At 46.7% G+C, this 24,855-nt stretch overlaps 1 protein-coding gene across 1 annotated transcript; it reads right to left on the bottom strand.

Moving 5' to 3' along the window:
• Nucleotides 1–201: 201 nt before the first annotated feature.
• LOC123068364 (ethylene-responsive transcription factor ERF118) lies at nt 202–2,564 on the bottom strand. The gene is made up of 3 exons (XM_044490939.1): nt 2,276–2,564; nt 848–2,131; nt 202–561 (listed from the first exon to the last, which is right to left on the bottom strand). The coding sequence occupies exon 2, from the start codon at nt 1,922–1,924 to the stop codon at nt 878–880; it is 1,047 nt and encodes a 348-aa protein (XP_044346874.1). The 5' UTR covers nt 1,925–2,131; nt 2,276–2,564; the 3' UTR covers nt 202–561; nt 848–877.
• Nucleotides 2,565–24,855: the final 22,291 nt, after the last annotated feature.

Genomic DNA, 24,855 nt, shown 5'->3' on the forward strand with positions numbered 1-24,855 from the left:
TTTTTCAGCATAGTAGTACTAGGGTACATGCAAAACGAGCTAAACAGCATCAATCCTGGATGGAATCACCCAAAATTTCATTCCAGAACTTGGAAACATCCATCAGCTGCTCGGCAACTAGTACCACAATACATACAAATGAGCAGGTAAGACATACCCATCTCAAAGAAAGACGGCAAGAAAGCGGCAAAAAAAGGAGTATAATGCGAACTTATTTTTCTTTTTCATTCATTCATACTACTAGGAGCAACAGCCACAAGACTTGTCTTGAGCTAGCTACAATGTCTGGACCAACATTGACAGATAACATGGAAGGAGGAACATAACATAACCAGCAGCTACTATAACTTATCACAAATGTAACCTACTATCAAAAATACTCTCACTCACTCACTCTCACCACCATAACGCTAATGTGCTCGGGAGACTAGGGAAAACGGACACCACCTTGGGCACGAGCTGGTTGAGCTGCCCGGGGAAAAACCCAAGATGATCTCCTCCCTCCCAACGCACACGGATTGATTACACTCACAGGAGGCCCATCACACCAGCATTTTACTACTTAGGTCCCGATTGGATTGCCGGATATTTCCCACACCCGTAAACTTCTACACTTGCATATTACTGGTTCCCAAAGAAATACATGACACGGGTTGTATTTGTAAATCCGATGCGCTGAGGCATGTATCATATACCAGCCCATTACCGGTGTATTTGAGGAAACAGGCGTAATAATTACCATCGTGATACGACGTTCCAAGCGCCAGGTCGTCTTGTCCACCGGTTTTGTTTACGGGGCTGTATTTTACAAGTGTAACCGGCTGGAAAACGCTATTCCAAGCGCGGCCTTAAAGATAAACCTTAAACCTCTCTTGATTCACACGCAGAAATCGACGGTATGCAGGAAATCATCCATGCCTCGGCCGAAGTCGCAGCCGGGCATCTCCAGGAAGTCGTCGCCGATGTCGAGGTCCATGTCCAGGTCGAGCTCCTCGTCGGCGAAGTCACCGAGCAGCAGGTCCTGTTCGCCGTCCAAGTAAGCCGACGCCTCGGAGACGTCCAGGGCATCAAGCCCGGCGCGGAAGTCCATCGGGTCGATGTCCGGCAGCTGAAGACCGCGCAGGAGGTCCTGGTAGAACTCTGGGTCGTCAGGCAGCTGCGCGGTCTCAGCCGTGGTGGACACCATGACCGGAACTGGAGTCGGCTCAGGCGACAGGGACTCATCTGCTGGCTTCGTGGCTTCAAGGACAGAGGACGGCGACGGGTGCGCGAACGGAGCAGCAGAGGTGGAGGACGACGAAGATGCCGTCGGTGTAGTAGAAGACGACGTCGGTGTTGTTGACGCAGCAGACCGAGCGGGCGAGGCCGCGGCCACAGACTGGCCACGGCGGCGACGCTTCTCCTCGATAAAGCTCCGGGAGGCGGCCTGGTAGGCGGCGGAGGCCAAGTCGGCGGTGTCGAAGGTGCCAAGCCACTCCCTCTTGCCGGAGAACGGGTTGCGGATCTCGGCCGCCCACTTGCCCCACTTGCGGAGGCGCACACCGCGGTGGCCCTCGGCGCTGCTGGTGGTGCAGGCAGCGACAGCAGAAGCAGCGGCGGTCGGAGTGACCGGCTTGGCAAACACCTTGGCCGGCGGGGCCTTGCCAAGGAACAGCTCGAAGCAGCGCTTGGACGAAGCAGGTGCGGCGACCGCCGCCTCCTCCTCGTCGTCGGTGTCGGAGTCGGTGGCGTCGGGGTCCTCGTACAGGACGCGCACGCGCCGCCTCGGCGGCTGCGCGGCGGGCAGCAGCGCCTGCGCCTGCAGCTGCGCCGGCTTGGAGAAGGCGGCGGAGGGCTTGACGCCGAACCCGGCGAGCATCCTGGTCTTGGGCCTCTTGGCCAGCGCGTCCCTGATGCGCATGTGGTGCTGGCTCAAAGGCGCCATGGATCCTCCTCGTCTTCTTCCTCCTCTAACACTGACTGACTAGCAAAACTGAAAGGGGAAAAACTCTACTAGGAAAAGGGGACAGCTTTTTCTCTCGGGTGTCAAAAATTTCGACGGACGGAATCGCCGGGAATCCGTCAGTCTCCTCGCAAGAAACTACACGGCCTTATGTGGAGGAATCCGGAATACTTCACCCCGAACCCGTCCCTGCAGCAGAAACAAGAGGAGCAAGAATCCATCCGTCAGAACCCCATGAAAAACCCACCAAGAACCTCCAGATCTGGGCGAAAAGGGCGGCGAAAAAGATGAGGAATTGACGGAGGGGAGAGGGGGAGGGGCGTGGGTACGGACCTGAGCATCGACGAGGACTTGTTCCAGCCGTGGAGCCCCTGGTGCATAGATCGGGGGGCGCAGGCGAGGGCGCGGAGGAGGACGACGGCGACGACGGCGAGGAGAAGCGCGACTACCACCAGATCGGCGAAGGGGCAAGAAGACATATACGAGCGGTTGGGGGGCGTCTCCTTCTTCTTCCCCGACGGCGGTCGGCGTCGTCGTCGCCTCCGGCCGGCCTCTCCGAGCTCGCTAAAACCCCGACCCAAAGCGGCGAGAGGAGCAAAAGGGGTTGGGATGGTCTCCTCCGACGATATTTAATCCCCTCCCGCTGCCCCTGCTCCTGCCCACCTAAATCGCCGCCCCACGCGTCCCACCCAACCACCCGCCCGCTGACCGGTGGGGTCCGCACCTCGCCGATCCCACATGTCATCGCGCTTTTCACGTCCATCGAAGAAATGGAAAGTGACACGGTTGATATTCGAGCGCTGTACGTACTAGCCATCGTCTCCACGTTTCAGACCGACATGCGGGACCCACGTAACTCCTAGTCCCACCGTCAGCGTACGAAACGTGCCTCACCACAGGTAACCCGGTGCAGTGCAGAACGGGTCTGGAACCACGCTGGCCTTTTGTCCGGCACGCGCGCCCATCTACCGCGGCCCCACCGGTCATCGACACGGCCAAATTTAGGTAAGAAACGCGAGCGGTGGGGGGTGGGTTTAAGCGAGGGCTTTACGGGGGTGCGCGGACGGGAGGCGGCTGGGGGGAAATGATAAATGCTTCACCCACACGCCTGCCCGTCCCCATCACCCCTACTCAATGACACGCGGGCCCGTCGTACGTCCCGGCCCCACTGACCGCATAGTCGCCAGATCTAGCTAGCGGTACTATGCGCGGGTGGGGATGGGCGTGCGGTTGGGATTTCTCGCCTCGGGGCGGTTTACTGCTGGGCTCTCCTGCTGGGTTCCAGCACGCACTATCGTGCAGGGTTAACCAGCGATCACCACGTGTCCCGATGGACCCACCACTTAATAAAACGTTTTTTTTCCTAATTTACTGAAAATAGTTTTTTTCTTTGCCTTATCCGAACACACCGCTGCTGCCACTCCCTGTTCCATAGCCACTGAATCCACCGCAAGAGAGGATTATGACGAGGTGAAATCCATCGTCCGGGTCGTGGCCAGCGGCAAGGCCGGAGATGTTGCTGCTAGCGCCGCCCGTCTCTGACGCGCTTAGTGAACTGGAGCTGTCGCGGCTAGCGCGCCTGTCTCCGACGCGCTTCGCCGCCTGGAGCCATGGGGTTGGAAGGCGGTGAGGTGGGAGTCGTTGCCGCTAGCTAGTGTCGCTCGCCTCCGGCACGCTGCGCTGCCTGGGGCCGTGGTCTTGGGTGGAGGCGAGATGGGATCCGTCGTGGCTAGCTCTGCTCGCCTCAGGCGCGCTGCGGCACGCCCGTCCGTGTCCTTGGTCGGCGGCAAGATGGAAGTCGTCGAGGCTAGTGCTGACTTCTCCGGCGCACCAAAGGCCAGGCCAATGTTCTGGCCGGCCCTTTCCGTCGGAGATGGTTCCATGGTGGAACTGCTGCGCGGTCAGCCGGTGGCCAAGAAGCGCGCAGTCGCACTAGAGGGTGCGAGCTCGATGCAGACTCAACATCCAAAGGTGCGTCAAGATTCATTAGCACAGAGATACATCTAGCTCTGTACTGGAGTAGTAGGTAACTAGCTATCGTACTGAACTTGGAAGTATGACAGCTATCCATTTTCCTCTGCTTCTCTGCTTTTCAATAGCACAGTACAGTGGAAATCACCAATTGATGAAAGCGCTTTTTAGTAAATGTAGTGCCCAAGACCACATTTAATTGGAAAACAAAAGCACTGTTACACAGCTAACATATCAAAAGGAATAACCAGCAACTAATCCATATTCATGTATATAAATTTGTTTGAGCATAAAACCATTGTGCATCTAACATCAAAAGGAATGGTACGATAAATTATTACATTGCAAGGTAACTGTTTTGTAGAGCAATCCTGAGATACACACTTTATATAGAGCTGTTTAGAAGTGTTTATCTTGTATGTGACTTGATTGGCTACTCACGACATGGAAGAACAAAGAAATGATTTCTTGTTAGATATAAACTTGAATTAGTTGAATATGACATGTAAGTGAACAATACCTTAATTGGCAGCTGGTCATTTTTTAGATGTTGGCCACCCCGAGTCCGAGAACATTTGGGAACTCTAGATACAATGTTGATCCAAAAGTCAATACAAGTGAATGACATGTGCATGTTCATTTTAATTTCTAGTGAGTAACTAATAAAATTATATCTGACTTGGTTGAGTGCTAGTTGGCAGCTGTTGATTTTGAGACGTTGGCCATCCCGAGTATGATGACACCAGAGAAGTCTACATAGTGTTAATCGAAAAGTAAATGACACACGCATGCTCGTCTTAATTTTAACGATTAACTAAATAAGTATACCTGGCTTGGTTGAGTGGTATGATAGAAATATGGTTGTTATGGTCGCAAACCAAGCAATTGTTGAAAACTAGTAGTGTCTGCCTGCGATAGCGGAGGCAAGCCATGCTCTAAAACTTGCAAATTGTAGTTCCCGGGTTGTGGTACCGATGTCACATTACCCGACAGTACATGCAAATTGTAATTATGTCCACGTGGTAATGGGGAAACAGCTTGTGGTAACGGAGGCATAGCACGCGGCAATACTTGCAGATTGTAATTCGCAACATTTGGTACTGGAGGCATAGCATGCTGCAATACTTGCAAATTATAATTAGCAGCATTTGGTAGTGGATCCATAGCATTCTGCATTACTTGCAAATTATAGTTCTCATTTGATATGTTGAAGCTAGCATTTGCTGCGGATGATGCAGAAGCACAATCACCACTCTTATTCTTGGATGTTGCTCCTTGACCTATTCGCGAAAGAATTTGTTAGATCTATTTCAATAACATGAACAAATATTTTGTTGCTATTTCTTGTGCAATACCATACCTTTCGTATTACGTTTATTCTTATTTGGTACGTTGAAGCTAGGATTTGCTCCAGATGATGCAGAAGCACAATCACCACTCTTATTCTTGCCTGTTGCTCCTTGACCTATTTGCAAAAGAAATTGTTAGATCTATTTCAATAACATGACCAGATATTTATGTAGCTCTTTCTTGTACAATACCATACCTTTCGTATTACGTTTATTCTTATTGTTCAGTTCCAGTCCAGATTTAATCCTCTTGTTGCTACTTCCTGGTTCTTTTCTCTTTATTCCCTGTGCTTGGACTACATTCTCAATGTTGCATTCAACTGGTTGCTTCTCTGCTTGTTCATGATTTAGTGATTCATCTTTTGATTGATTTCCATGTAAAATTTGGTCCACCTTTTCCATTAGTTCAATTGACATACTTTGCAGTAGTGCATATGCCTCTTTGTTTGCTGCTGCTTTGCTCAAAATGTTATTGTAAGTGCGGCATAGTGATCCATACTGTCTAGCTAGCACAACTCTTGCATCTTCATCATCAGAGCACTTTTGAATTGCTTCTGATGGCCCTGATTTTGCTCGCCTTGTCCATCTTTTCAAGATATATTCCGGTGCCAACTCCTTGATATTGTTGTGGCCCAACACCTTCAATGCATGACGACACAGTACCCCAACAAATTCAAACTTTTTGCATGAGCATGAAACTTTTGGTCCATTGGGATCAAATTTCACAGTATGACTATTTTGGCTAGCTGAATGGGTAACCTTGAATTCAGAAATAGAGCCAGTACGACCACTCTCGTACACACAATATCCCATTACCATGTCAAATTCTCCTTTAAATATCTCAAACATAGCAGGTGTATATACTTTCGAAGTTTGTATCAGCATCTGCACATATGGCACCTTTGGTGATGTTTGACTCGCATAGAAATCACTTTCCACTTCAGCATACCTTCTATCATCTATGGCCCTCTCATAGTGCTTGAAGAAATCTAATAAATCAAGTCGAACATGCAAGTACCGTTTCAATAGTGCATTCAGACTCTCGCTTCTTTGTGTGGATTTCATATCTGCACAAAAGGTTTGTCGACCATAAACCAAAGCCCACTTCTCCTTGTTCTGGAATAATCTATGTAGCCATTCATTATCTTCCAAATTATATTTCACTAGCATATCATTCCAACCTGCTAAGAATTCATCAACTTCTTCAAAATCATAAACACATTTGCCAAAATCTTTCTTAAATGTCTTCGAACCTTGGAAAACATGACTCAAATGTTTTGCAGCATTCTGATACATGTGCCACACACATAGGCGATGTATTGAGTTAGTAAAAACCTTGCCAATGGCACTAATAATGGCAGCACATTGATCGGTCAATATTGTCTTTGGTTCTTTCCCTGACATGGCCCTTTTGAATGTTTCAAACAACCATTCAAATGTCTCAGATGATTCATCATACAGTAATGCAGCTCCAAAAACCACTGTTTGTTTATGATGGTTGACACCAACAAAAGGGGCAAATGGTCTGCCATAACTATTTGTCTTAAAGGTTGTGTCAAAGCATACCACATCACCAAAGTAGTGATAATCTAGTATTGATCTTGCATCTGCCCAGAATATATTGGTTATCATCTCATCTTCATCTACTTGTATTGCATAGAAAAAGGAAGGATTTTCCATCTGCTTGTCCTGAAGGTATTGAAGAATGGCACCCGTGTCTCCTTCTTGGATGGATTGCATACGCTTTGATCGGAGATAATTTTTATAATTTTTTTGACCGAAGCTAAGAGACTGTCGACCCCCTGCTTGTCTACTCATCACTTCATGACCAGATTTTGGTCTAATACCTGAATCATTCAAGATGTCAATTTGGGCCTTCTGACCTTCTGTAATTCTTCTTTGGGATCGCAGTAGATGGGCTTTGCTTGGAGTTACGAGTTCATGATTATGAGCATCCTCAAAGCTACTTACGACATATTTTCCATTAGCACTTATTTTGATGGTCATCTCTGCCAGACAACCAACTCTTGTTTCTGCTCGCTTCCTCTGACATTGTTCCTTGCTCTTGTCCTTGTGACCTTCCTTTGAGCATACAAATTTCTTTGTTCGAATAACATTAGTCGTTGAGGATTTATCATGCCAAGATTTCCTGACACTGAAACCTACATGTCCTGCGTATGTATTGTAAAACTCATATGCAATATCGTCATTCTCAAATTCCATTCCTATCTCTGGTTTTAACCTTTTGATGTAATAATCATTTGTATTTCCACATGCCTCTCCCACATTTGCGGTCTCATGATCTGCAAACCATAAAAATTTATCATATACTGATTAGTTTATGATCCATCTGCCATTCTTCTTTAGTAGGCATTAGCAAAATAACACACGGTATTGACAAGAGCATTAGCAAAATATTGATTTTTTCTTTGATACAAAAATAACTTAGGTGGTACTCTGTTAGTACTCAACTTTGATTCTCAGTAAGATCGAGCTGATGTCTCGTTACTAAACCAACTCATGATGATTCCATATACTGATGGATAAGAAGCAAATAAATTCACATGATCTAGAGTTTCAAACCTTAAGCATGTTTGTTTATCTACATAGACGAAGGGTAATGATATAACTTGCACTGAACCTAACAGTTCGTCCTGGTTTCAGTTTCAGTGTCAGGATTTGCCCTCTGATGCATAGTGTGTGCAGCAACGTAGGAGTCATCATCCTTCACAGAATTATAATGCAATTCCGAAGGATTAATTTGCATGTGTTTGAACAAAAGAAACGGGCTATTGAAGATGAAGCACAGAGAGTTATTTCTGAAGGATTAATTTGCATGCCATAGATTGAAATTATTTTTTGGTTGTGTGCTTGTTTTAATCTTATCAACTTCATATGATAAAAGAGTGTTCACAATCTGTAGGTTCCATGCACAGAAAGGTACCTATGGACGATGAAGTGCCAGCAGCTTCCATGCTGAAGAACACGGAAAAAATTATATGAGACCAGGTCTCATATAAATCAGGTGAGACCCGCCCTGATGAATGACATGTGGCATTCACAAATCACAAAGCATCTAATTTCTCCCCCCCTGATTTCAGGTGGGGGTGGGGTGGATGCTTTGTGATTTGTGAATGCCACGTGTCATCCATCAGGATGGGTCTCACCTGCTAATCCGTGAGACCTGGTCTCATAGAATTTTTTTCCGAAGAACACAGTAGATGCTGATCCACGGAGAAGGCAATTTTTCTCTATCAATCCTGATCTAGTCTCATGTGATCCAGCGGCAATGGAGTAGATTCGTAGGAGAAAGATGTAAGCCGCAGATGTATGCGACAAAGAGATTTTGGCGGCAATCAGTTGTTACCCGGGAGAAAAAAAATATCGCTTTGCTGATTTTCTGGAACGTAACTGCAAGTATGGAGATACGCTGTGTTGTTTGTGAGATGGGGGTCCACCGGGACACGTGGTGATCGCTGGTTCGCCCTGCACGGTAGTGCGTGCTGGGAACCAGCAGGAGAGCCCGACCCGCGCAGCGCCAACGATAATTAGTTTTCCCTCTGACTTTCCTCCGATATCTGACATATCTGAAACGGCCGTGGAAAATAATCTCGCGGAAATAATAACAATAAGTGAGTAAGTAATTGTGCTGCTGCTGGAATGGTAACTGAATCCGCGGGGCCCACCGTCAGCCTCGGAGCGGTGAGCTGTAAAAATAAAAGGAGAAATGGTCAGCTGGCTTGGCGGCCAAGCCGCCACCCAGAGCGCGACGGAAAGGAGCGATTTTTTGGGGTGGAAATCTTTTTCCTTCTGTTTTTTTTTGGTAAAAAGTGAAACAAAAAGAAAGTTGAACGTGGAGATTTTGTTGCTTTCTTTTTGTGATACGTATGACACGTACGTATGTGCGGGAATATTTCGCTCCACGTTTGACATTTTCCGGGTCACGTTTTCCGTGGAGGAAATAATAATGTTTTTAGGTGGGATGGGATCCCACATGATTCGATGATGATGTTGCGAATATAAGTATCATGCTATCAATGTCGTGGAATATAGGCGAATATCGAGCCCCTAAAGTCCCATTAAATATCTCTATTAAGGAGCACATATATTCTCTCTTTTTTTGAGTTCTGAGCACATATATTCTTTCATGGAAAAAAGATGTGTAAAGTAATGTACACATACTACTGCATGTGCTAGAGCCCATAGATGGAAGTAAATTGACGACATTGATGTATGGAGGCGATATATGGGGAAAGAAACATGTGTTTCCTTTAAGTGAAGATTGCTTGTAACGCCGATGGTCAATGTGCGTCTTCCCAAAGATGGAAGCAAATTAATCCCATTAAAAGTTGCCCATCTGTAAACCAACGCGATCAAAACGCGTCGCGGCCGTATTTGGAATCCGATCAATGGCTCGTAAATATATGCCACAAATGGCCGAAAGATTTGCTCTCGGTCCCATGGTTAATTTCGGAATAATGGAGTAGAAGTAAATTTTCTTGGTCGCGAAGGCGATGGCATGCATGGGCGTCGTCCGCTCGCTGCGGCAGTTGGCGCGCCGAGATGCGTGCCGTCGTGGGCGGCCCCGCCACGTAGGCAAAAGCTTGTAGGATTGTGCGGTGGGGCCCGGGTGGAAGCCCGTGTTGGTAGGTGCATGCGAGCGCGGGAATTGACCGGTCTTTCCCGCCTTTCCTTCCCTCCCCGTCCGTCACCTTTCCCGCCATCCAGCCTGGCCGGTCACGTGCGAGGCGCGTGCGAGATTTGTTTTTCCTTTTTTTTTTTTTGCGTTCAAGCGAGATTTGTTTAAGGATGGCCGCGTGGGGTGGTACGACGGCGACGAGTACACACACACACTCAGCATCTGTATATACGCTCTTATAAATAAAATATTATATACGCGGTACCAGAATCACGCTCGAAAGGCTGCTTCTGCCGGGGAGATATTTTTTATTATGTTTTTCCTTGTCGGAGGAGAGGCGTGGGTGTGGCGCACGGGCCGGGCCGGCGGCTTTGGGACACGTATGCGTGCGTGCGCGGGCCGTTGGCAGAGGAGGGCAGCATCGACGTCGCTCGGCCGCTCGACGTCGCTCTGGATCTGGATCTGCTTTGACGTCGCTCGGCCGCTCGACGGAGCGTGGAGCCGTTCCCGCGGGGTGGACAGTGGACTGTGGAGCTCAGCATGTGTGGTCGGGCGCATGTGGATGGGTGGAGTGGAAATGGTGGACGGTAAAAGTAGGATCCATGGAGCATGTACCGCCGGGGTGTGGATCGGAGGTGCGTGCCATGCCGACCTCCGAAGTTACCGTTGGAATGGGCACTTCACTTGGGCCCCGTGAGCGCAGGGCCTTCTTGTTTGACTTTGTGATGAAAGGACAGGCACCCGATGTCTCGGATCGTTGCGGATCGTTGCGGGGTAATAAAAGTTCGGCGAGGTGTACGCATTCCGCGTATATGCACTGTTTTTCTTTCGGCCAAGAGATTTGGTGGCTTCATCAGACAGTGAGGTTTGTACGATCAGATCAACTATTAGTACATGATCAAAGATTAAGCTTCCAGAGATTTTGAGTGCTGTGCTGCTGTACGAATAGCTTAATCCCATTCGCGAAATAAACAAAACTGAACTCTACTGCAAATCCCACTTTTTTTTTATAAACTTCTTCTCCTTTATTCATTCATAAGTAAAGTAGCATCGTTTACAAGTAAAGGGATAACCTTATCAGGGGCGTTATCAATCCAAACACTTGGAGAAAAAAACCTAGCTAACCTTAGGGCCCGTTTGGTTCCAATAAGTCACCTGACTTATAAGTCAGGTGACTTAAAACCAGTGACTTATAAGTCACGCCTGTTTGGCTGTCACCTGACTTATAAGTCACCTGACACACTTTCCCACACCAATCAACATCATGCAAGTTATGGGCCCCACGCAAAAGGGGGTGACTTATAAGTTTTAAGTTGAGGTGGAGCAACTTATGACTTATAAGTTGGGGTGACTTATAAGTTGGGTCTGTTTGGCAAAATAAATCACTTTTTTCACTTTTCGACTTATAAGTTGGTGACTTATTTGGAACCAAACAGGCCCTTACTAGTTCATGAGCTACTCGATTACGTTTCCTATTACGATGATCATAAATGACATGGGAAAAACCTAATGACATGAAATAGCAGTCATCTATAATGGATGAAGAGACTGAAGAAGAGTAGTCTTGGCTCAACGCATTCACCACCTCCACGCTATCCGAATTCACTTCAATCTTACTGCATCCGATGGCACTAGCAAGATTCAAACCAAACCTCACAGCAATTGCTTCTGCTGTGAACGAGTCGAAGCAAAGGTCCATCTTTTCATTAGCAGCCGCTATAAATTCCCCCCTATGGTCCTGGATAACTGCTCCAAATGTTGCTGCGAGTGTGTCACTATCAAATCCCGCGTCAACGTTTAATTTCACGTAACCATACTTTGGTTCCAACCAAACATCTGAACGGACGTGAGCCTTTGGGTATAAGAGATGGTATAATTTGCTACTAAGCCTCTCACTGACATATTGATTTGACATGCGCTTTGAGTTTCTTCGTCATGTGTCAATTTTCGCCTTTCATACCACAAATACCAAGCCGTCGTTGCCATCGTTTCTCTGAACTTCGGCAATCCCAACACTTGGATTTGTTGTTTTGGAAGGCACAAAAGATGTGCCAACACAAGCTCACCCGCCTTGTCAACTTTCAGTGCCTGTTTGATAACAAGCTCAAGACCGAGCATCTTCCACACGTCCATTGCCAATTTGCATTCAAACAACATATGTCTTATGTCATCAGGCCCCTAGTTACAGGCTGGGCAACTCGGATTTATTTTCATGTGCTTATTAGCCAGGATAGATCGACAGGGAATAGCACTCTCGAGCGCGCGCCACATAAATATTTTTATCTTTGCTGGGCAGACTAAGTTCCATACCGAGTCCCATGTATAGATCGACAGGGAATAGCACTCTGAAGCTCCAGCTGTTGATTCCAACTTGTGCCCAAATTGAAATTCCTATTCTGTATGGTATGCAGATCGCACTGTGAAAGTCCCTGACTTTGTCATGTTCCATGCCAGGAAATCTGTCATCTCATGTAATGGTAGTGGAATGGCCAAAATCCTTCAAACATCCACTTGCCAGAATGTTTGGTTAACCAGCTGCTCATCCCAACTCCCTGTTAGCGGATCAATGAGGTCAGAAACTCTAGAAATAAGATTGTTGCCCCTTGGTGAAATCACCTTTCTGAAGGAAATATGCCCTAGAGGCAATAATAAAGTTATTATTTATTTCCTTATATCATGATAAATGTTTATTATTCATGCTAGAATTGTATTAACCGGAAACATAATACATGTGTGAATATATAGACAAACAGAGTGTCACTAGTATGCCTCTACTTGACTAGCTTATTAATCAAAGATGGTTATGTTTCCTAACCATAGACAAAAGAGTTGTTATTTGATTAACGGGATCACATCATTAGTTGAATGATCTGATTGACATGTCCCATTCCGTTAGCTTAGCACCCGATCGTTTAGTATGTTGCTATTGCTTTCTTCATGACTTATACATGTTCCTATGACTATGAGATTATTCAACTCCCGTTTACCGGAGGAACACTTTGTGTGCTACCAAACGTCACAACATAACTGGGTGATTATAAAGGTGCTCTACAGGTGTCTCCAAAGGTACTTGTTGGGTTGGCGTATTTCGAGATTAGGATTTGTCACTCCGAATGTCGAAGAGGTATCTCTGGGCACTAGTGCAGAACGGGGCAATAACACCGGTTCGTAAGGCCCTTTAGTGCCGGTTCCATAACCGGCACTAAAGTGTGGCACTAAAGGCCCCCCCCTTTAGTACCGGTTCAGCACGAACCGGTGCTAAAGGGAAACCACGTGGCACGAGCCAGCTCCAGGGGCCTGGAGCCCTTTAGTACCGGTTGGTAAGACCAACCGGTACTATAAGGTTTGGGGGGTTTTAGTTTTATGATTTCTTTTTCATTTAATTTTGTGTTTCCATTTTAATTCTTTTTCGTTTGCTGGTATTTTACGATACTACACATTGTACACGTTATGCATATATATATATATATATATATATATATATATAAATAGAATTTCTAGTAGAACCAATCATGCATATATATATATCATCAATGTCTCACAAACCATCATATTAATTAATTCACACATACACACATGTATAGCTATATACAATTTCTCCTACATATGCATGTTGCCTTCGGAGCCAGTGGCATTATAGCCTAATTGGTGCCTTCGGAGCACGATGACAATTGGAAGTGGTTTTCATGGGGGCGGTAGCGGGTAATAGTATTCTCCCTTCGGATTTATGACCTGGTCGAGCAAAAATCCCGCTATTTCCTCTTGAAGTGCTTCTACGCGCTCCGTTTCTAGGAGCTTCGCCCGCACCTCTCTGAACTGTTAAGAAGGAGATCAATATGCATGTGTATTAGTTGTGTGACTAGATATCGATAATGGTGTAAAAATTGTGAATAGTGTTTTGACAAGCGTACCCATTCCTGTCTTTGAGATCTGCTCCTTTCGGACGCCATCATGCGAATGTTCTCGCAAACGCAGAATGCACACAGATCAGTCCCCTGCGCCTGCTTCAGGGCCTTTACGAGAATGGAATTTGATCAGATAATAATTAATCAAGCATGATAATTAAAGAGATGGCAGCTAGCTAGCTAGCTAGTACTACTTAATTACTTACCTTGGGTCTTCCCCATTTAAGCTTTTCTTTCCATTCGCCGTCCGTGACCCTGATGAACCTTGCCCAAGCCCTGCCCGCCGAAAAGAAAATGAATAAAGGGGTTATTAAATAGTTCATATCATGAAATGACGAACTAAATAGGCCGAGATATATAGTTAATAATGATTGAAATTACCTGTTGACTATCCCAAACAAGATGTTATAGTCAGTTTTTTCTTTGAGTAGTGAGTCCAGTATTTCAACTGTTCCGGCGTCAACTTTAATGATACACAAGACCCAGTGATATCTGCATGCACACACGTTTGCATGTCTTAATTAAGCGGGCATATGTAAGCAAAAACATGTAGCTAGCTAGTAGGCAAAAACAGAGAATTTGTAGTACAAGACAGTGTGACTCACTGGAAGTTGTAAGGAAGTAGTATATCTTCATTGTATTTGAGGCGCTTCAAGAACTCTAGCATGCTGTCCTCTACGGCCTTTTGATGACGTTCATCTATTTTCCATGTGTATTCATTAACGGTGTTTGGGTCAATGAACCCAATGCCATAGCGTCCACCTTTTCTCATTTCATACATCTTCATCCTGCATATAATACCACAGAAAAGAATATAGTGAGGATAATTACAGGTAATGATTGATCAAAAGGATCACTACAGCTAGCTTGAGACTTAAATTACAGAAAGAAATCACTTACAGACAATAGCAACTGACGATAGATTTGTCGAGTGCGTCTTGATTGTATAACTGAAACAGTTCAGAATACTCAACGGACACAGCTTTCTCATGGTAGTAATGATCCTCCTTGACATTCACCATGAGGGACAATCGATCGGAAATCTTGGTAATGTTCATGTACCATTGATGCAATTCATACATTCTCGTTGGGAGGTTCTTGACCTTGTCTGGCTCGACCAAAGGTTGGCCCCGGACATATTTCCATTTTATTTCATCCTCTCTAAGCACAGGCATGGGCTCGATCTCGAGGAGTTGTCCAACAGTGATTTTGAGAACTTCAGCCTGCATTATATGCTCCTCCGTTATTACCACATTGCCCACCTCAGGAACGTAAACTGTTTGCCCACAATAATATTGGGCGCGCGTACTGTCACGTGTTGTTGGCACAACAAGCGAGGGGATCGATTGCGCCGCCTGTTCTCCCAGCCGGGGAATGGTTTTCCCGCATTTTTTGACAGCTGCTTCTTGTTTGCTCGATCCCGAGCTCGCCTCCTTACGTACACGTGCTCGATTTAACTTCCTGATGTGGCGCTCATAGTCTGTGTCAACAGGCTTGGGAGCTGGTGGTTGAGCCATACGAATGAAGTGGTCAATCGTTTCCTCAGGCACTTTCTCCCTTGGCGGCGTTGGCGGTTTCGGTGCAAAATGGGCTTCCACCTCGGACTTCGATATGGCTGCGATTTCCTCCTCGGACCTGTCATAAGCCCTCTGCGGAAGAGGCGTGAGGCTTGGACCATATTTATATCGCTTGCCCCCGCCTGTACTTCCTGTACTACCTCGACTCGTACCGGTACGCACCATAGCTGCGGGGTGTCTCTTTTGTGATTGCCGAGGCGGCGGAGACGGCTGACAGGGCTGAGTTGGACGAGGAGGAGTGGCCGCCTGAAGCTGTGCCGGACTTGGAGGAGGAGTGGCCTGAGGTTGTGCCGGACTTGGAGGAGGAGTGGCCTGAGGTTGTGCCGGACTTGGAGGAGGAGTGGATGTCTAACGCTGTGGCGGACTTGAAGGAGGAGGAGTGGCCTGACACTTTGCCGGACTTGGAGGAGGAGTGGCTTGACACTTTGCCGGACTTGGTGGACTTGCAGGAGCGGGAGACTACTGACTCGGTGGCGGACTTCGACGAGGAGTCGGCTGACGTGGTGTCGGTGGCCTTCGAATGATGATGCAATCCTTTTTCCATAGGATGATACGATGTTTGGCGTCTCCGAGAAAGCGCTCGTCATCACCTCCAGGATAGTCAAGCTCTAGCTCCGAATATGTGTCCACCACCTCATCAACCAAGACACGAGCATAGCCCGCTGGAATCGGGTTGCAATGGAAGGTTGCCTCGGGGGGATTTGTAAAAGCAATGGCGTCCGCCACCTTCATGGATATGTTCTTCATTTTGACGTGTAGCTCGCAGCTAGTGTTCTCCATGATGTCATCCACGGGGTATCTACCCAGCATTGCATCGTCCGGGGCGGAACCCACGCTGCTTCTCGGCATGGATGGGGCGGTGCTATCCAATACTGGATCATTCGCTAGCTGCTGCAGCTGCTGAGACCCCCTTTGTTGGGTAAGTGAGTCGATCTGCTCCTGCTGCCGCTGGAATTTGACTACCAATTCCGCTTGACTTTCTTCTAGGCCTTGAAGGCGTTCATAGTCCCGCTTCCTCTGCTCCTCCTCCATCTTCCTCTTCTTCTCCTCCGCAATCTTCTTTCTCGCACGGGTTCTGTAGTCGGTGTTCCAGTCTGAGAACCCCTCATACCACGGAATAGCGCCCTTGCCTCGTGTTCTTCCCGGGTGTTCAGGATTTCCCAGGGCACGCGTAAGCTCGTCGTTCTCTCTGTTGGGCTGGAACACCCCCGATCGTGCCTCTTCTATTGCAACAAGTATCGCATCGTCGGCTCCCTTCAGACTTGCCCTCGTCGAAACATTGCCTGTCTTCGGGTCCAACTCCCCCCATGCGCATAGAACCAAGTCCTGACCCTGGGGGGCCAGCTCTTAGTAACCGGAGTGGCACCTGCATCCTCCATCTCTTTCTCAGACTTATCCCACTTAGGCATTGCCACCGCATAGCCACCTGGCCCCAGCTTATGGAACTTATCCTTTTTTTCGGCATTCTTCTTGTTTATTCTCGACCGTTCCTTAGCTAATTCCGAATCCTTGAATTTCACGAAATCGTCCCAATGAGCACGTTGGTTCTCTAGTGTTCCCTCGAATACTGGAGTCTTCCTTCCTCCCTTGACGTACTTGTCCCATTCACGATTCTTGTGGTTCTTGAATGCAACCGCCATCTTCCTAAGAGCAGCGTCCTTGACTTTCTGCACATCTGCTTCTGTGAAATGATCTGGTAGGGTGAAATGTTCCATGAGAGTATCCCAAAGCAGATCTTTTTGATTCTTGTCGACAAAAGTAACATCTGGACGTGGAGCAGCGTCCTCTTTGCCTTTTTGTCTTTTGTCTTTTGCTGGCTCTCTCCATTCTTGAAGGGAGATCGGGAGTTGGTCCTTCACAAGAACTCCGCACTGACGAATGAACTTGTCCGCAATCTTCTTAGGCGCTAATGGTTCGCCATTAGGTCTGACTGCCTCGATATTGTACTTTACGCCCTCCTTCAACTTTTTGTTCGGGCCTCGTTTCGTCCTTTTGCCTGAAGATTTGCTCGATCCGGATGGCTGAAAGAACAAAGATCGATTCGTTAATATATCTTCAAGTCATTTAAAACATGTGATGATCACCAGATACCTGCTTATATAAATATATATACCTCGCCGGTCTTTGTTGTTTCAGGATCAACATGTTCTTCGTCATCGTCATAATCGTAGTTCATGACTTCATCAATTCGGTCGTCGCGATCGAATATCATATCACCCTCTCCGGTGTTGTTTAGAAATTCGGAGCCGTCATAATCTTCTTCATTCTGATCATCATTTGGCCCGCGTATCATATCGAACATGGTCTGTTCTCCCTCTCTGTCGGTATTGTCTGCCATAGCTTTTATTTAACTAATTCAAAAGAAATATAAAACAATTTAGTATTCAAATTACATCGTCTCGAATAATAGATATAATCTCGAATACTTCGTCTAGAATAATAGATATAATCTCGAATACATCGTCTCGAATAATATATAATATTGAATAGTACATCACTGGCTAGCTAATTAAAGATCGAATACTACAGAAGAATCTAGGACACTCGCGGTTCCTGCGGCGCGGGCGGTGGACACCCAAAGAGAAGGAACCCTCACAGGATCATAGCTGAAGTGAGATCCCCGAAGATACTGCCAGGTATTGGAGAACCTGCCGCCCTCTAACGCAACCATGTAGCGATGGACGTGCTCGTCCTCCTCCCTGACACGGCGACGTACCACCTCCGGCGGGGCCGGGTCCCTCCGCACCGAAACTGGCCCACGCGAACGCCACCAAACGAGATCAGGGTCGACGACGGGACCCGGGGCCGGGTTCCTCATCAAGCGGCGCGCCCCTCCAGGCAGCACCTCCCAGTGCCAGCCCGGCGGAGCCCAGTCCCGGACATGGGTCGGCTGGACGTCGTCGCGGACGGGTCGACGGCGAGGATGCGGGCCGGGCATCGTCGAGAACAAATACTAGCTATATGCCCGCAAAAAGTAATATTTTTTTAATGATTGGATTTTGATAACTAAAATTTCTAACATTTCTACTATTTCAAAAATCTATATACTATTTCATACTAATTAAGCATCTAACACTAAAAACAGAAAACACAACTTCTATACATCCATTAAAAAACTGAAAAACAACATTATATAAAAAATTTCCATACTAATTAAACACTAATTATATCCATCTAACATGCATTCATACATATATAATAGTGAAAAAATAATAATCTAAATAATCTAAACTAATTAAACATACAAAATACGTATATACTAATTAAACACTAAATAATCTAAACTAATTAAACATACAAAATACATATGTACGTGTGTGTGTGTGTGTTCATGCATGCTTGTGTGTGTGTGTGTATGGGCTCGGGGAGGGGCGGCGCCCATGGTGGCCGCCGGGGGCGAGGGAGAGGGGTTAGAGGGGGAGAGCTCACAGCGGGCGACGGCGACGGCGAGGCGACGGCCGGGGCGGCGACGGCGGGGACGGCGCGACGGGGACGGGGACGGCGCGACGGGGACGGGCCCGGGGCGGCGACGGAGACGAGGGCGGCGACGGGGACGGGGCGGCGACGGGGACGGGGGCGGCGACGGAGACGAGCGGCGACGGAGACGATCGAGGGCGGCGGCGACGGCGACGGAGACGGAAACAGAGGAACAAACAGAGAGGGAAACTGAAATTTTCGTAGCTGTTGTATATATAGAAGGCACCTTTAGTACCGGTTGGAGCCACCAACCGGTACTAAAGGCCTGTTTTGGCCAGGCCAAGCGGCGGGAAGCGACCCCCTTTAGTACCGGGTGGTGGCACAAACCGGTACTAAAGGCCCCCCTTTAGTACCGGTTTGTGCCACGACCCGGTACTAAAGGGGTGCGCTGGCGCAGGTGCGGTGCGGCAAGTTTAGTCCCACCTCGCTAGCCGAGGGGCGACCGCACTGGTTTATAAACCCCCGTGCGGTCGCTCTCTCGAGCTCCTCTCCAAAGCAGGCTTACTGGGCCTACGTGTTCTTTGCAGCCCTGTGGGCCCACTTGGCCTTTGCGAGCCTGCATCCTGTCCCAACGACAGGTTGGGTTTCTAGTCGTATGCAGGCCGCTCTGGCCTAGTAGGCGGGCTTTTTTTTATTTTATTTTTTGCTTTATTTATTTTTGTGTTGTTTTTTTTGTGTATTTAGAGTTTCTTTGTGAACATTTTTGTTTTAGGTACAAAAAATTACAAACTTTCTGTTAGGGCTTTTTTTATTATTTTTTTGCTTTATTTATTTTTGTGTTTTTTTTGTGTATTTAGAGTTTCTTTGTGAACATTTTTGTTTTAGGTACAAAAAATTACAAACTTTCTGTTAGTGCCCGTAGTTTTCAAATTTGAATAGTTTAAATTTTGAATTATTTGAAATTAGTGTGAATCACTAGTTTGTGAATAACTTAACTTTAAAAATCAGTAAAGGCATGAAAGAATTTGTTTGCACATAAAATTTCTTCGCGTTTCAAATGCCAAAACACATAACTACCCTAACTATTACAGAGATTCCCCTCTCGGTGCGAAACACAGAAGAAAGTGATGATAGCTAGTGAAGCCGATCACATCCCAGATCTTTGGGTGTGAAACTTTTTCTTCGCGTGTGTCCCTTTGCGCCGTAACCATGGAAAATCTTCATCATTTAACGGGATGCTCGGGTCAATATTCACTGTGAATGGAAGCAATTTCATCAAACTTTTCATAATCTTCTGACTTGTCTGTCTTGTCATCCACTCCCACGATGTTTCTCTTCCCAGAAAGAACTATGTGCCGCTTTGGCTCATCGTACGATGCATTCGCTTCCTTATCTTTTCTTTTTCTTGGCTTGGTAGACATGTCCTTCACATAGAAAACCTGTGCCACATCATTGGCTAGGACGAATGGTTCGTCTGCATACGCAAGATTGTTGAGATCCACTGTTGTCATTCCGTACTGCGGGTCTTCCGTTACCCCGCCTCGTGTCATATTGACCCATTTGCACCGAAACAAAGGGACCTTTAAACCACGTCGATAGTCAAGTTCCCATATGTCCTGTATATAACCATAATATGTTTCCTTTCCCGTCTTGGTTTCTGCATCAAAGCGGACACCACTGTTTTGGTTGGTGCTCTTCTTATCTTGGGCGATCGTGTAAAATGTATTACCATTTATCTCGTACCCTTTGAAAGTCATTATATTCGAAGATGGTAACTGGGACAGCAAGTACAGGTCATCTTCAATAGAGGTGTCATGCATGGTACGTGTCTGCAACCAGCTGGCGAAACTCCTGGTTTGTTCACGTGTAATCCAGTCATCAGACCGCTCCGGGTGTTTGGAGCGTAGCAAATTCTTGTGTTCATCCATATACGGAGCCACCAAGGCGGAATTCTGTAGAACTGTGTAGTGTGCTTCAGTGAGAGAATGTCCGTCCATACATATTATTTGTTCCCCTCCTAGCGTGCCTTTTCCATCCAGTCTGCCCTTATGCCGCGATTCAGGAACACCAATCGGCTTAAGGTCAGGAATAAAGTCAATACAAAACTCAATGACCTCCTCATTTTGATGGCCCTTGGAGATGCTTCCTTCTGGCCTAGCACGGTTATGAACATATTTCTTTAAGACTCCCATGAACCTCTCAAAGGGGAACATATTGTGTAGAAATACAGGACCCAAAACGTTAATCTCTTCGCACAGGTGAACTAGGACGTGTGTCATGATGTTGAAGAAGGATGGTGGGAACACCAACTCGAAACTGACAAGACATTGCACCAAATCATTCTGTAACCTTGGTATGATTTCTGGATCGATTACCTTCTGAGAGATTGCATTGAGAAATGCACATAGCTTCACAATGGCTAATCGAACGTTTTCCGGTAGAAGCCCCCTCAATGCAACCGGAAGCAGTTGCGTCATAATCACGTGGCAGTCATGAGACTTTAGGTTCTGGAACTTTTTCTCTGCCATGTTTATTATTCCCTTTATATTCGACGAGAAGCCAGACGGTACCTTAATACTGAGCAGGCATTCAAAGAAGATTTCCTTCTCTTCTTTGGTAAGAGCGTAGCTTGCATGACCCTGATGTATGCCGTCTTCTCCGTGCATACGTTGCTGGTCCTCCCGTGCCTCAGGTGTATCTTTTGTCTTCCCATACACGCCCAAGAAGCCAAGCAGGGTCACGCAAAGATTCTTCGTCACGTGCATCACGTCGATTGCGGAGCGGACCTCTAGGTCTTTCCAATATGGCAGGTCCCAAAATATAGATTTCTTCTTCCACATGGGTGCGCGTCCGTCAGCGTCCTTTGGAACAGGTTGTCCGCCAGGACCCTTTCCAAATATCACCTTCAAATCCTTGACCATATCATGTACATCAGCACCAGTACGGTGGCGAGGCTTCGTCCGGTGATCCGCCTCACCTTTGAAATGCTTGCCTTTCTTTCTTACGGGATGCCTGCTCGGAAGAAATCGACGATGTCCCAGGTACACATTCTTCTTACAACTATTCAAATATATACTGTCGGTATCATCCAAACAGTGCGTGCATCCGTGGTATCCCTTGTTTGTCTGTCCTGAAAGGTTACTGAGAGCAGGCCAATCATTGATGGTCACGAACAGCAATGCCTTTAGGTCAAATTCTTCCTGTTTGTGCTCATCCCATGCACGTACACCTGTTCCATTCCACAGTTGTAAGAGTTCTTCAACTAATGGCCTTAGGTACACATCAATGTCGTTGCCGGGTTGTTTAGGGCCTTGGATGAGCACTGGCATCATAATGAACTTCCGCTTCATGCACAACCAAGGAGGAAGGTTATACAAACATAGAGTCACAGGCCAGGTGCTATGGTTGCTGCTCTGCTCCCCAAAAGGATTAATGCCATCTGCGCTTAGACCAAACCATACGCTCCTTGCGTCATCTGCAAACTCCTTCCCGTACTTTCTTTCGATTTTTCTCCACTGCGACCCGTCAGCGGGTACTCTCAACTTTCCGTCTTTCTTACGGTCTTCTCTGTGCCATCGCATCGCCTTGGCATGCTCTTTGTTTTGGAACAAACGTTTCAACCGTGGTATTATAGGAGAATACCACATCACCTTGGCAGGAATCTTCTTCCTGGGGCGCTCGCCCTCGACATCACCATGCTCATCGCGGCTGATCTTATAGCGCAATGCACCACATACCGGGCAAGCGTTCAAATCCTCGTACTCACCGCGGTAGAGGATGCAATCATTAGGGCATGCATGTATCTTCTGCACCTCTAACCCTAGAGGGCAGACAACCTTCTTTGCTTCGTACGTACTCTCGGGCAATTCGTTGTCCTTTGGAAGCATATCCTTTATCATTACCAGCAACTTTCCAAATCCCTTGTCAGATACACCATTCTCTGCCTTCCATTGCAGCAATTCCAGTGTGGTGCCCAGCTTTTTCTTGTCACCTACGCAATTCGGGTACAACAATTTTTTGTGATCCTCTAACATGCGCTGCAACTTCTTCTTCTCCAAATCACTTGCGCAGTTTCTCTTTGCATCGGCAATGGCCCGACCTAGATCATCAACGGGCTCATCTGATGCCTCTTCTTCAGCTTCTTCCCGCATTGCCGGCTCAGCTTCTTCCCGCATTACCGGCTCAGCTTCTTCCCCCATTGTTGTATCATCGTATTCAGGGAACCCATGGCCAGGATAGCTGTCGTCGTCCTCTTCTTCTTCATTGTCTTCCATCATAACCCCTCTTTCTCCGTGCTTGGTCCAAACATTATAGTGGGGCATGAAACCGGACTCAAACAGGTGGACGTGAATGGTTCTTGACGTAGAGTAATTGCGACCATTCTTACAGCCAGCACATGGACAAGGCATAAAACCATCCGCCCGCTTGTTTGCCTCAGCCGCAAGCAGAAAAGTATGCACGCCCTCAACGAACTGGGGAGAGCATCGGTCATCGTACATCCATTGCCGGCTCATCTTCATTACACAACACCGAATAGACCAAATTAATACAAGTTCATACATAAAGTTCATACAACACTTAAATGCAACAAACAAATAACTCTCTAGCTAAAGCATTTAAATGCAACAACAAATGCGATCAAGATCGCAACTAAGGTAACAATTGATCCAACAGCATAATGATACCAAGCCTCACTATCGATGGCATATTTTCTAATCTTTCTAATCTTCAAGCGCATTTTCTCCTTCTTGATCTTGTGATCATCGACGACATCGGCAACATGCAACTCCAATTCCATCTTCTCCCCCTCAATTCTTTTCAATTTTTCTTTCAAGTACTCGTTTTCTCTTTCAACTAAATTTAACCTCTCGACAATAGGGTCGGTTGGAATTTCCGGTTCACATACCTCCTAGATAAAAATATCTATGTCAACTTGATGGGCATAATTTGTCATAAACACGAAATGCAACAAATAGTTTTAAAAGAGAATATACCACATCCGAATCATAACAAGGACGAGGGCCGACGGGGACGGATATCAAAACCATGGCACTATGTATAACAAAGAACGTACGGGTAAGATAATTATTATACGAGTAACTATATATCCAAATCACACAAACATCAATTTTTTATATAAAATTTCATGAACAAGAGGCTCACCACAAGGTGGTGCCGGCGACGGGACGGTGCGGGCGATCGACGGTGGTTACGACGGAGATTTAGAAGGCACTAAGTAAACCACACCTACATATGCAAACTAAGTGTTATTTTAACCTCAAATTGCATATAAATCAAATACTAGCACATATATATATATTTCCTCCCAAATTACTAAACTCACAAATTAATAACTATATAAAGCATTGCAAGAGCTAATCTAGCAATGAGAGATGAAAGGACAAAGTTGCTAACCTTTGTGATCATTTGAATGGATGGGGGCCTTCAAATCTTGACAAATTTGGGCAAAATGTGTGATGAGCTCGAGAGGAAGAGGGGAAGAACAGAGAGGAGAGGGGAAAGGGGAAGAACAGAGCGAGCTCGGGTGGACGAAGGGTTTATGTAGGACGACCTTTAGTACCGGTTCGTGCCAAGAACCGGTACTAAAGGTGCTGGAGGGGGCCCAGACTGACAACATCCTGCCACCACTCTCATTAGTACCGGTTCGTGGCACGAACCGGTGCTAAAGGTTAGCCACGAACCGGTACTAATGAGAGCGGCCCGGCTAGCCGTTGGAACCGGCACTAATGTATACATTTGCTCCGGCTCAAATACAAACCGGCACTAATGTGCTTCACGTTTGACCCTTTTTCTACTAGTGGGGCCCTCTCGGTAATGCACATCACATAAGCCTTGCAAGCAATGCAACTAATGAGTTAGTTGCGAGATGATGTATTACGGAACGAGTAAAGAGACTTGCCGGTAATGAGATTGAACTAGGTATTGGATACCGACGATCGAATCTCGAGCAAGTAACATACCGATGACAAAGGGAACAACGTATGTGGTTATGCGGTCTGACCGATAAAGATCTTCGTAGAATATGTAGGAACCA

This window comes from Triticum aestivum, chromosome 3B, assembly GCF_018294505.1.
Source record: "Triticum aestivum cultivar Chinese Spring chromosome 3B, IWGSC CS RefSeq v2.1, whole genome shotgun sequence".
Lineage (NCBI taxonomy): Eukaryota > Viridiplantae > Streptophyta > Magnoliopsida > Poales > Poaceae > Triticum > Triticum aestivum.

Bases quoted from the DNA above. Each gene is read 5' to 3' on its own strand.
- LOC123068364 (XM_044490939.1), bottom strand. From the start codon at position 1,924: ATGGCGCCTTTGAGCCAGCACCACATGCGCATCAGGGACGCGCTGGCC.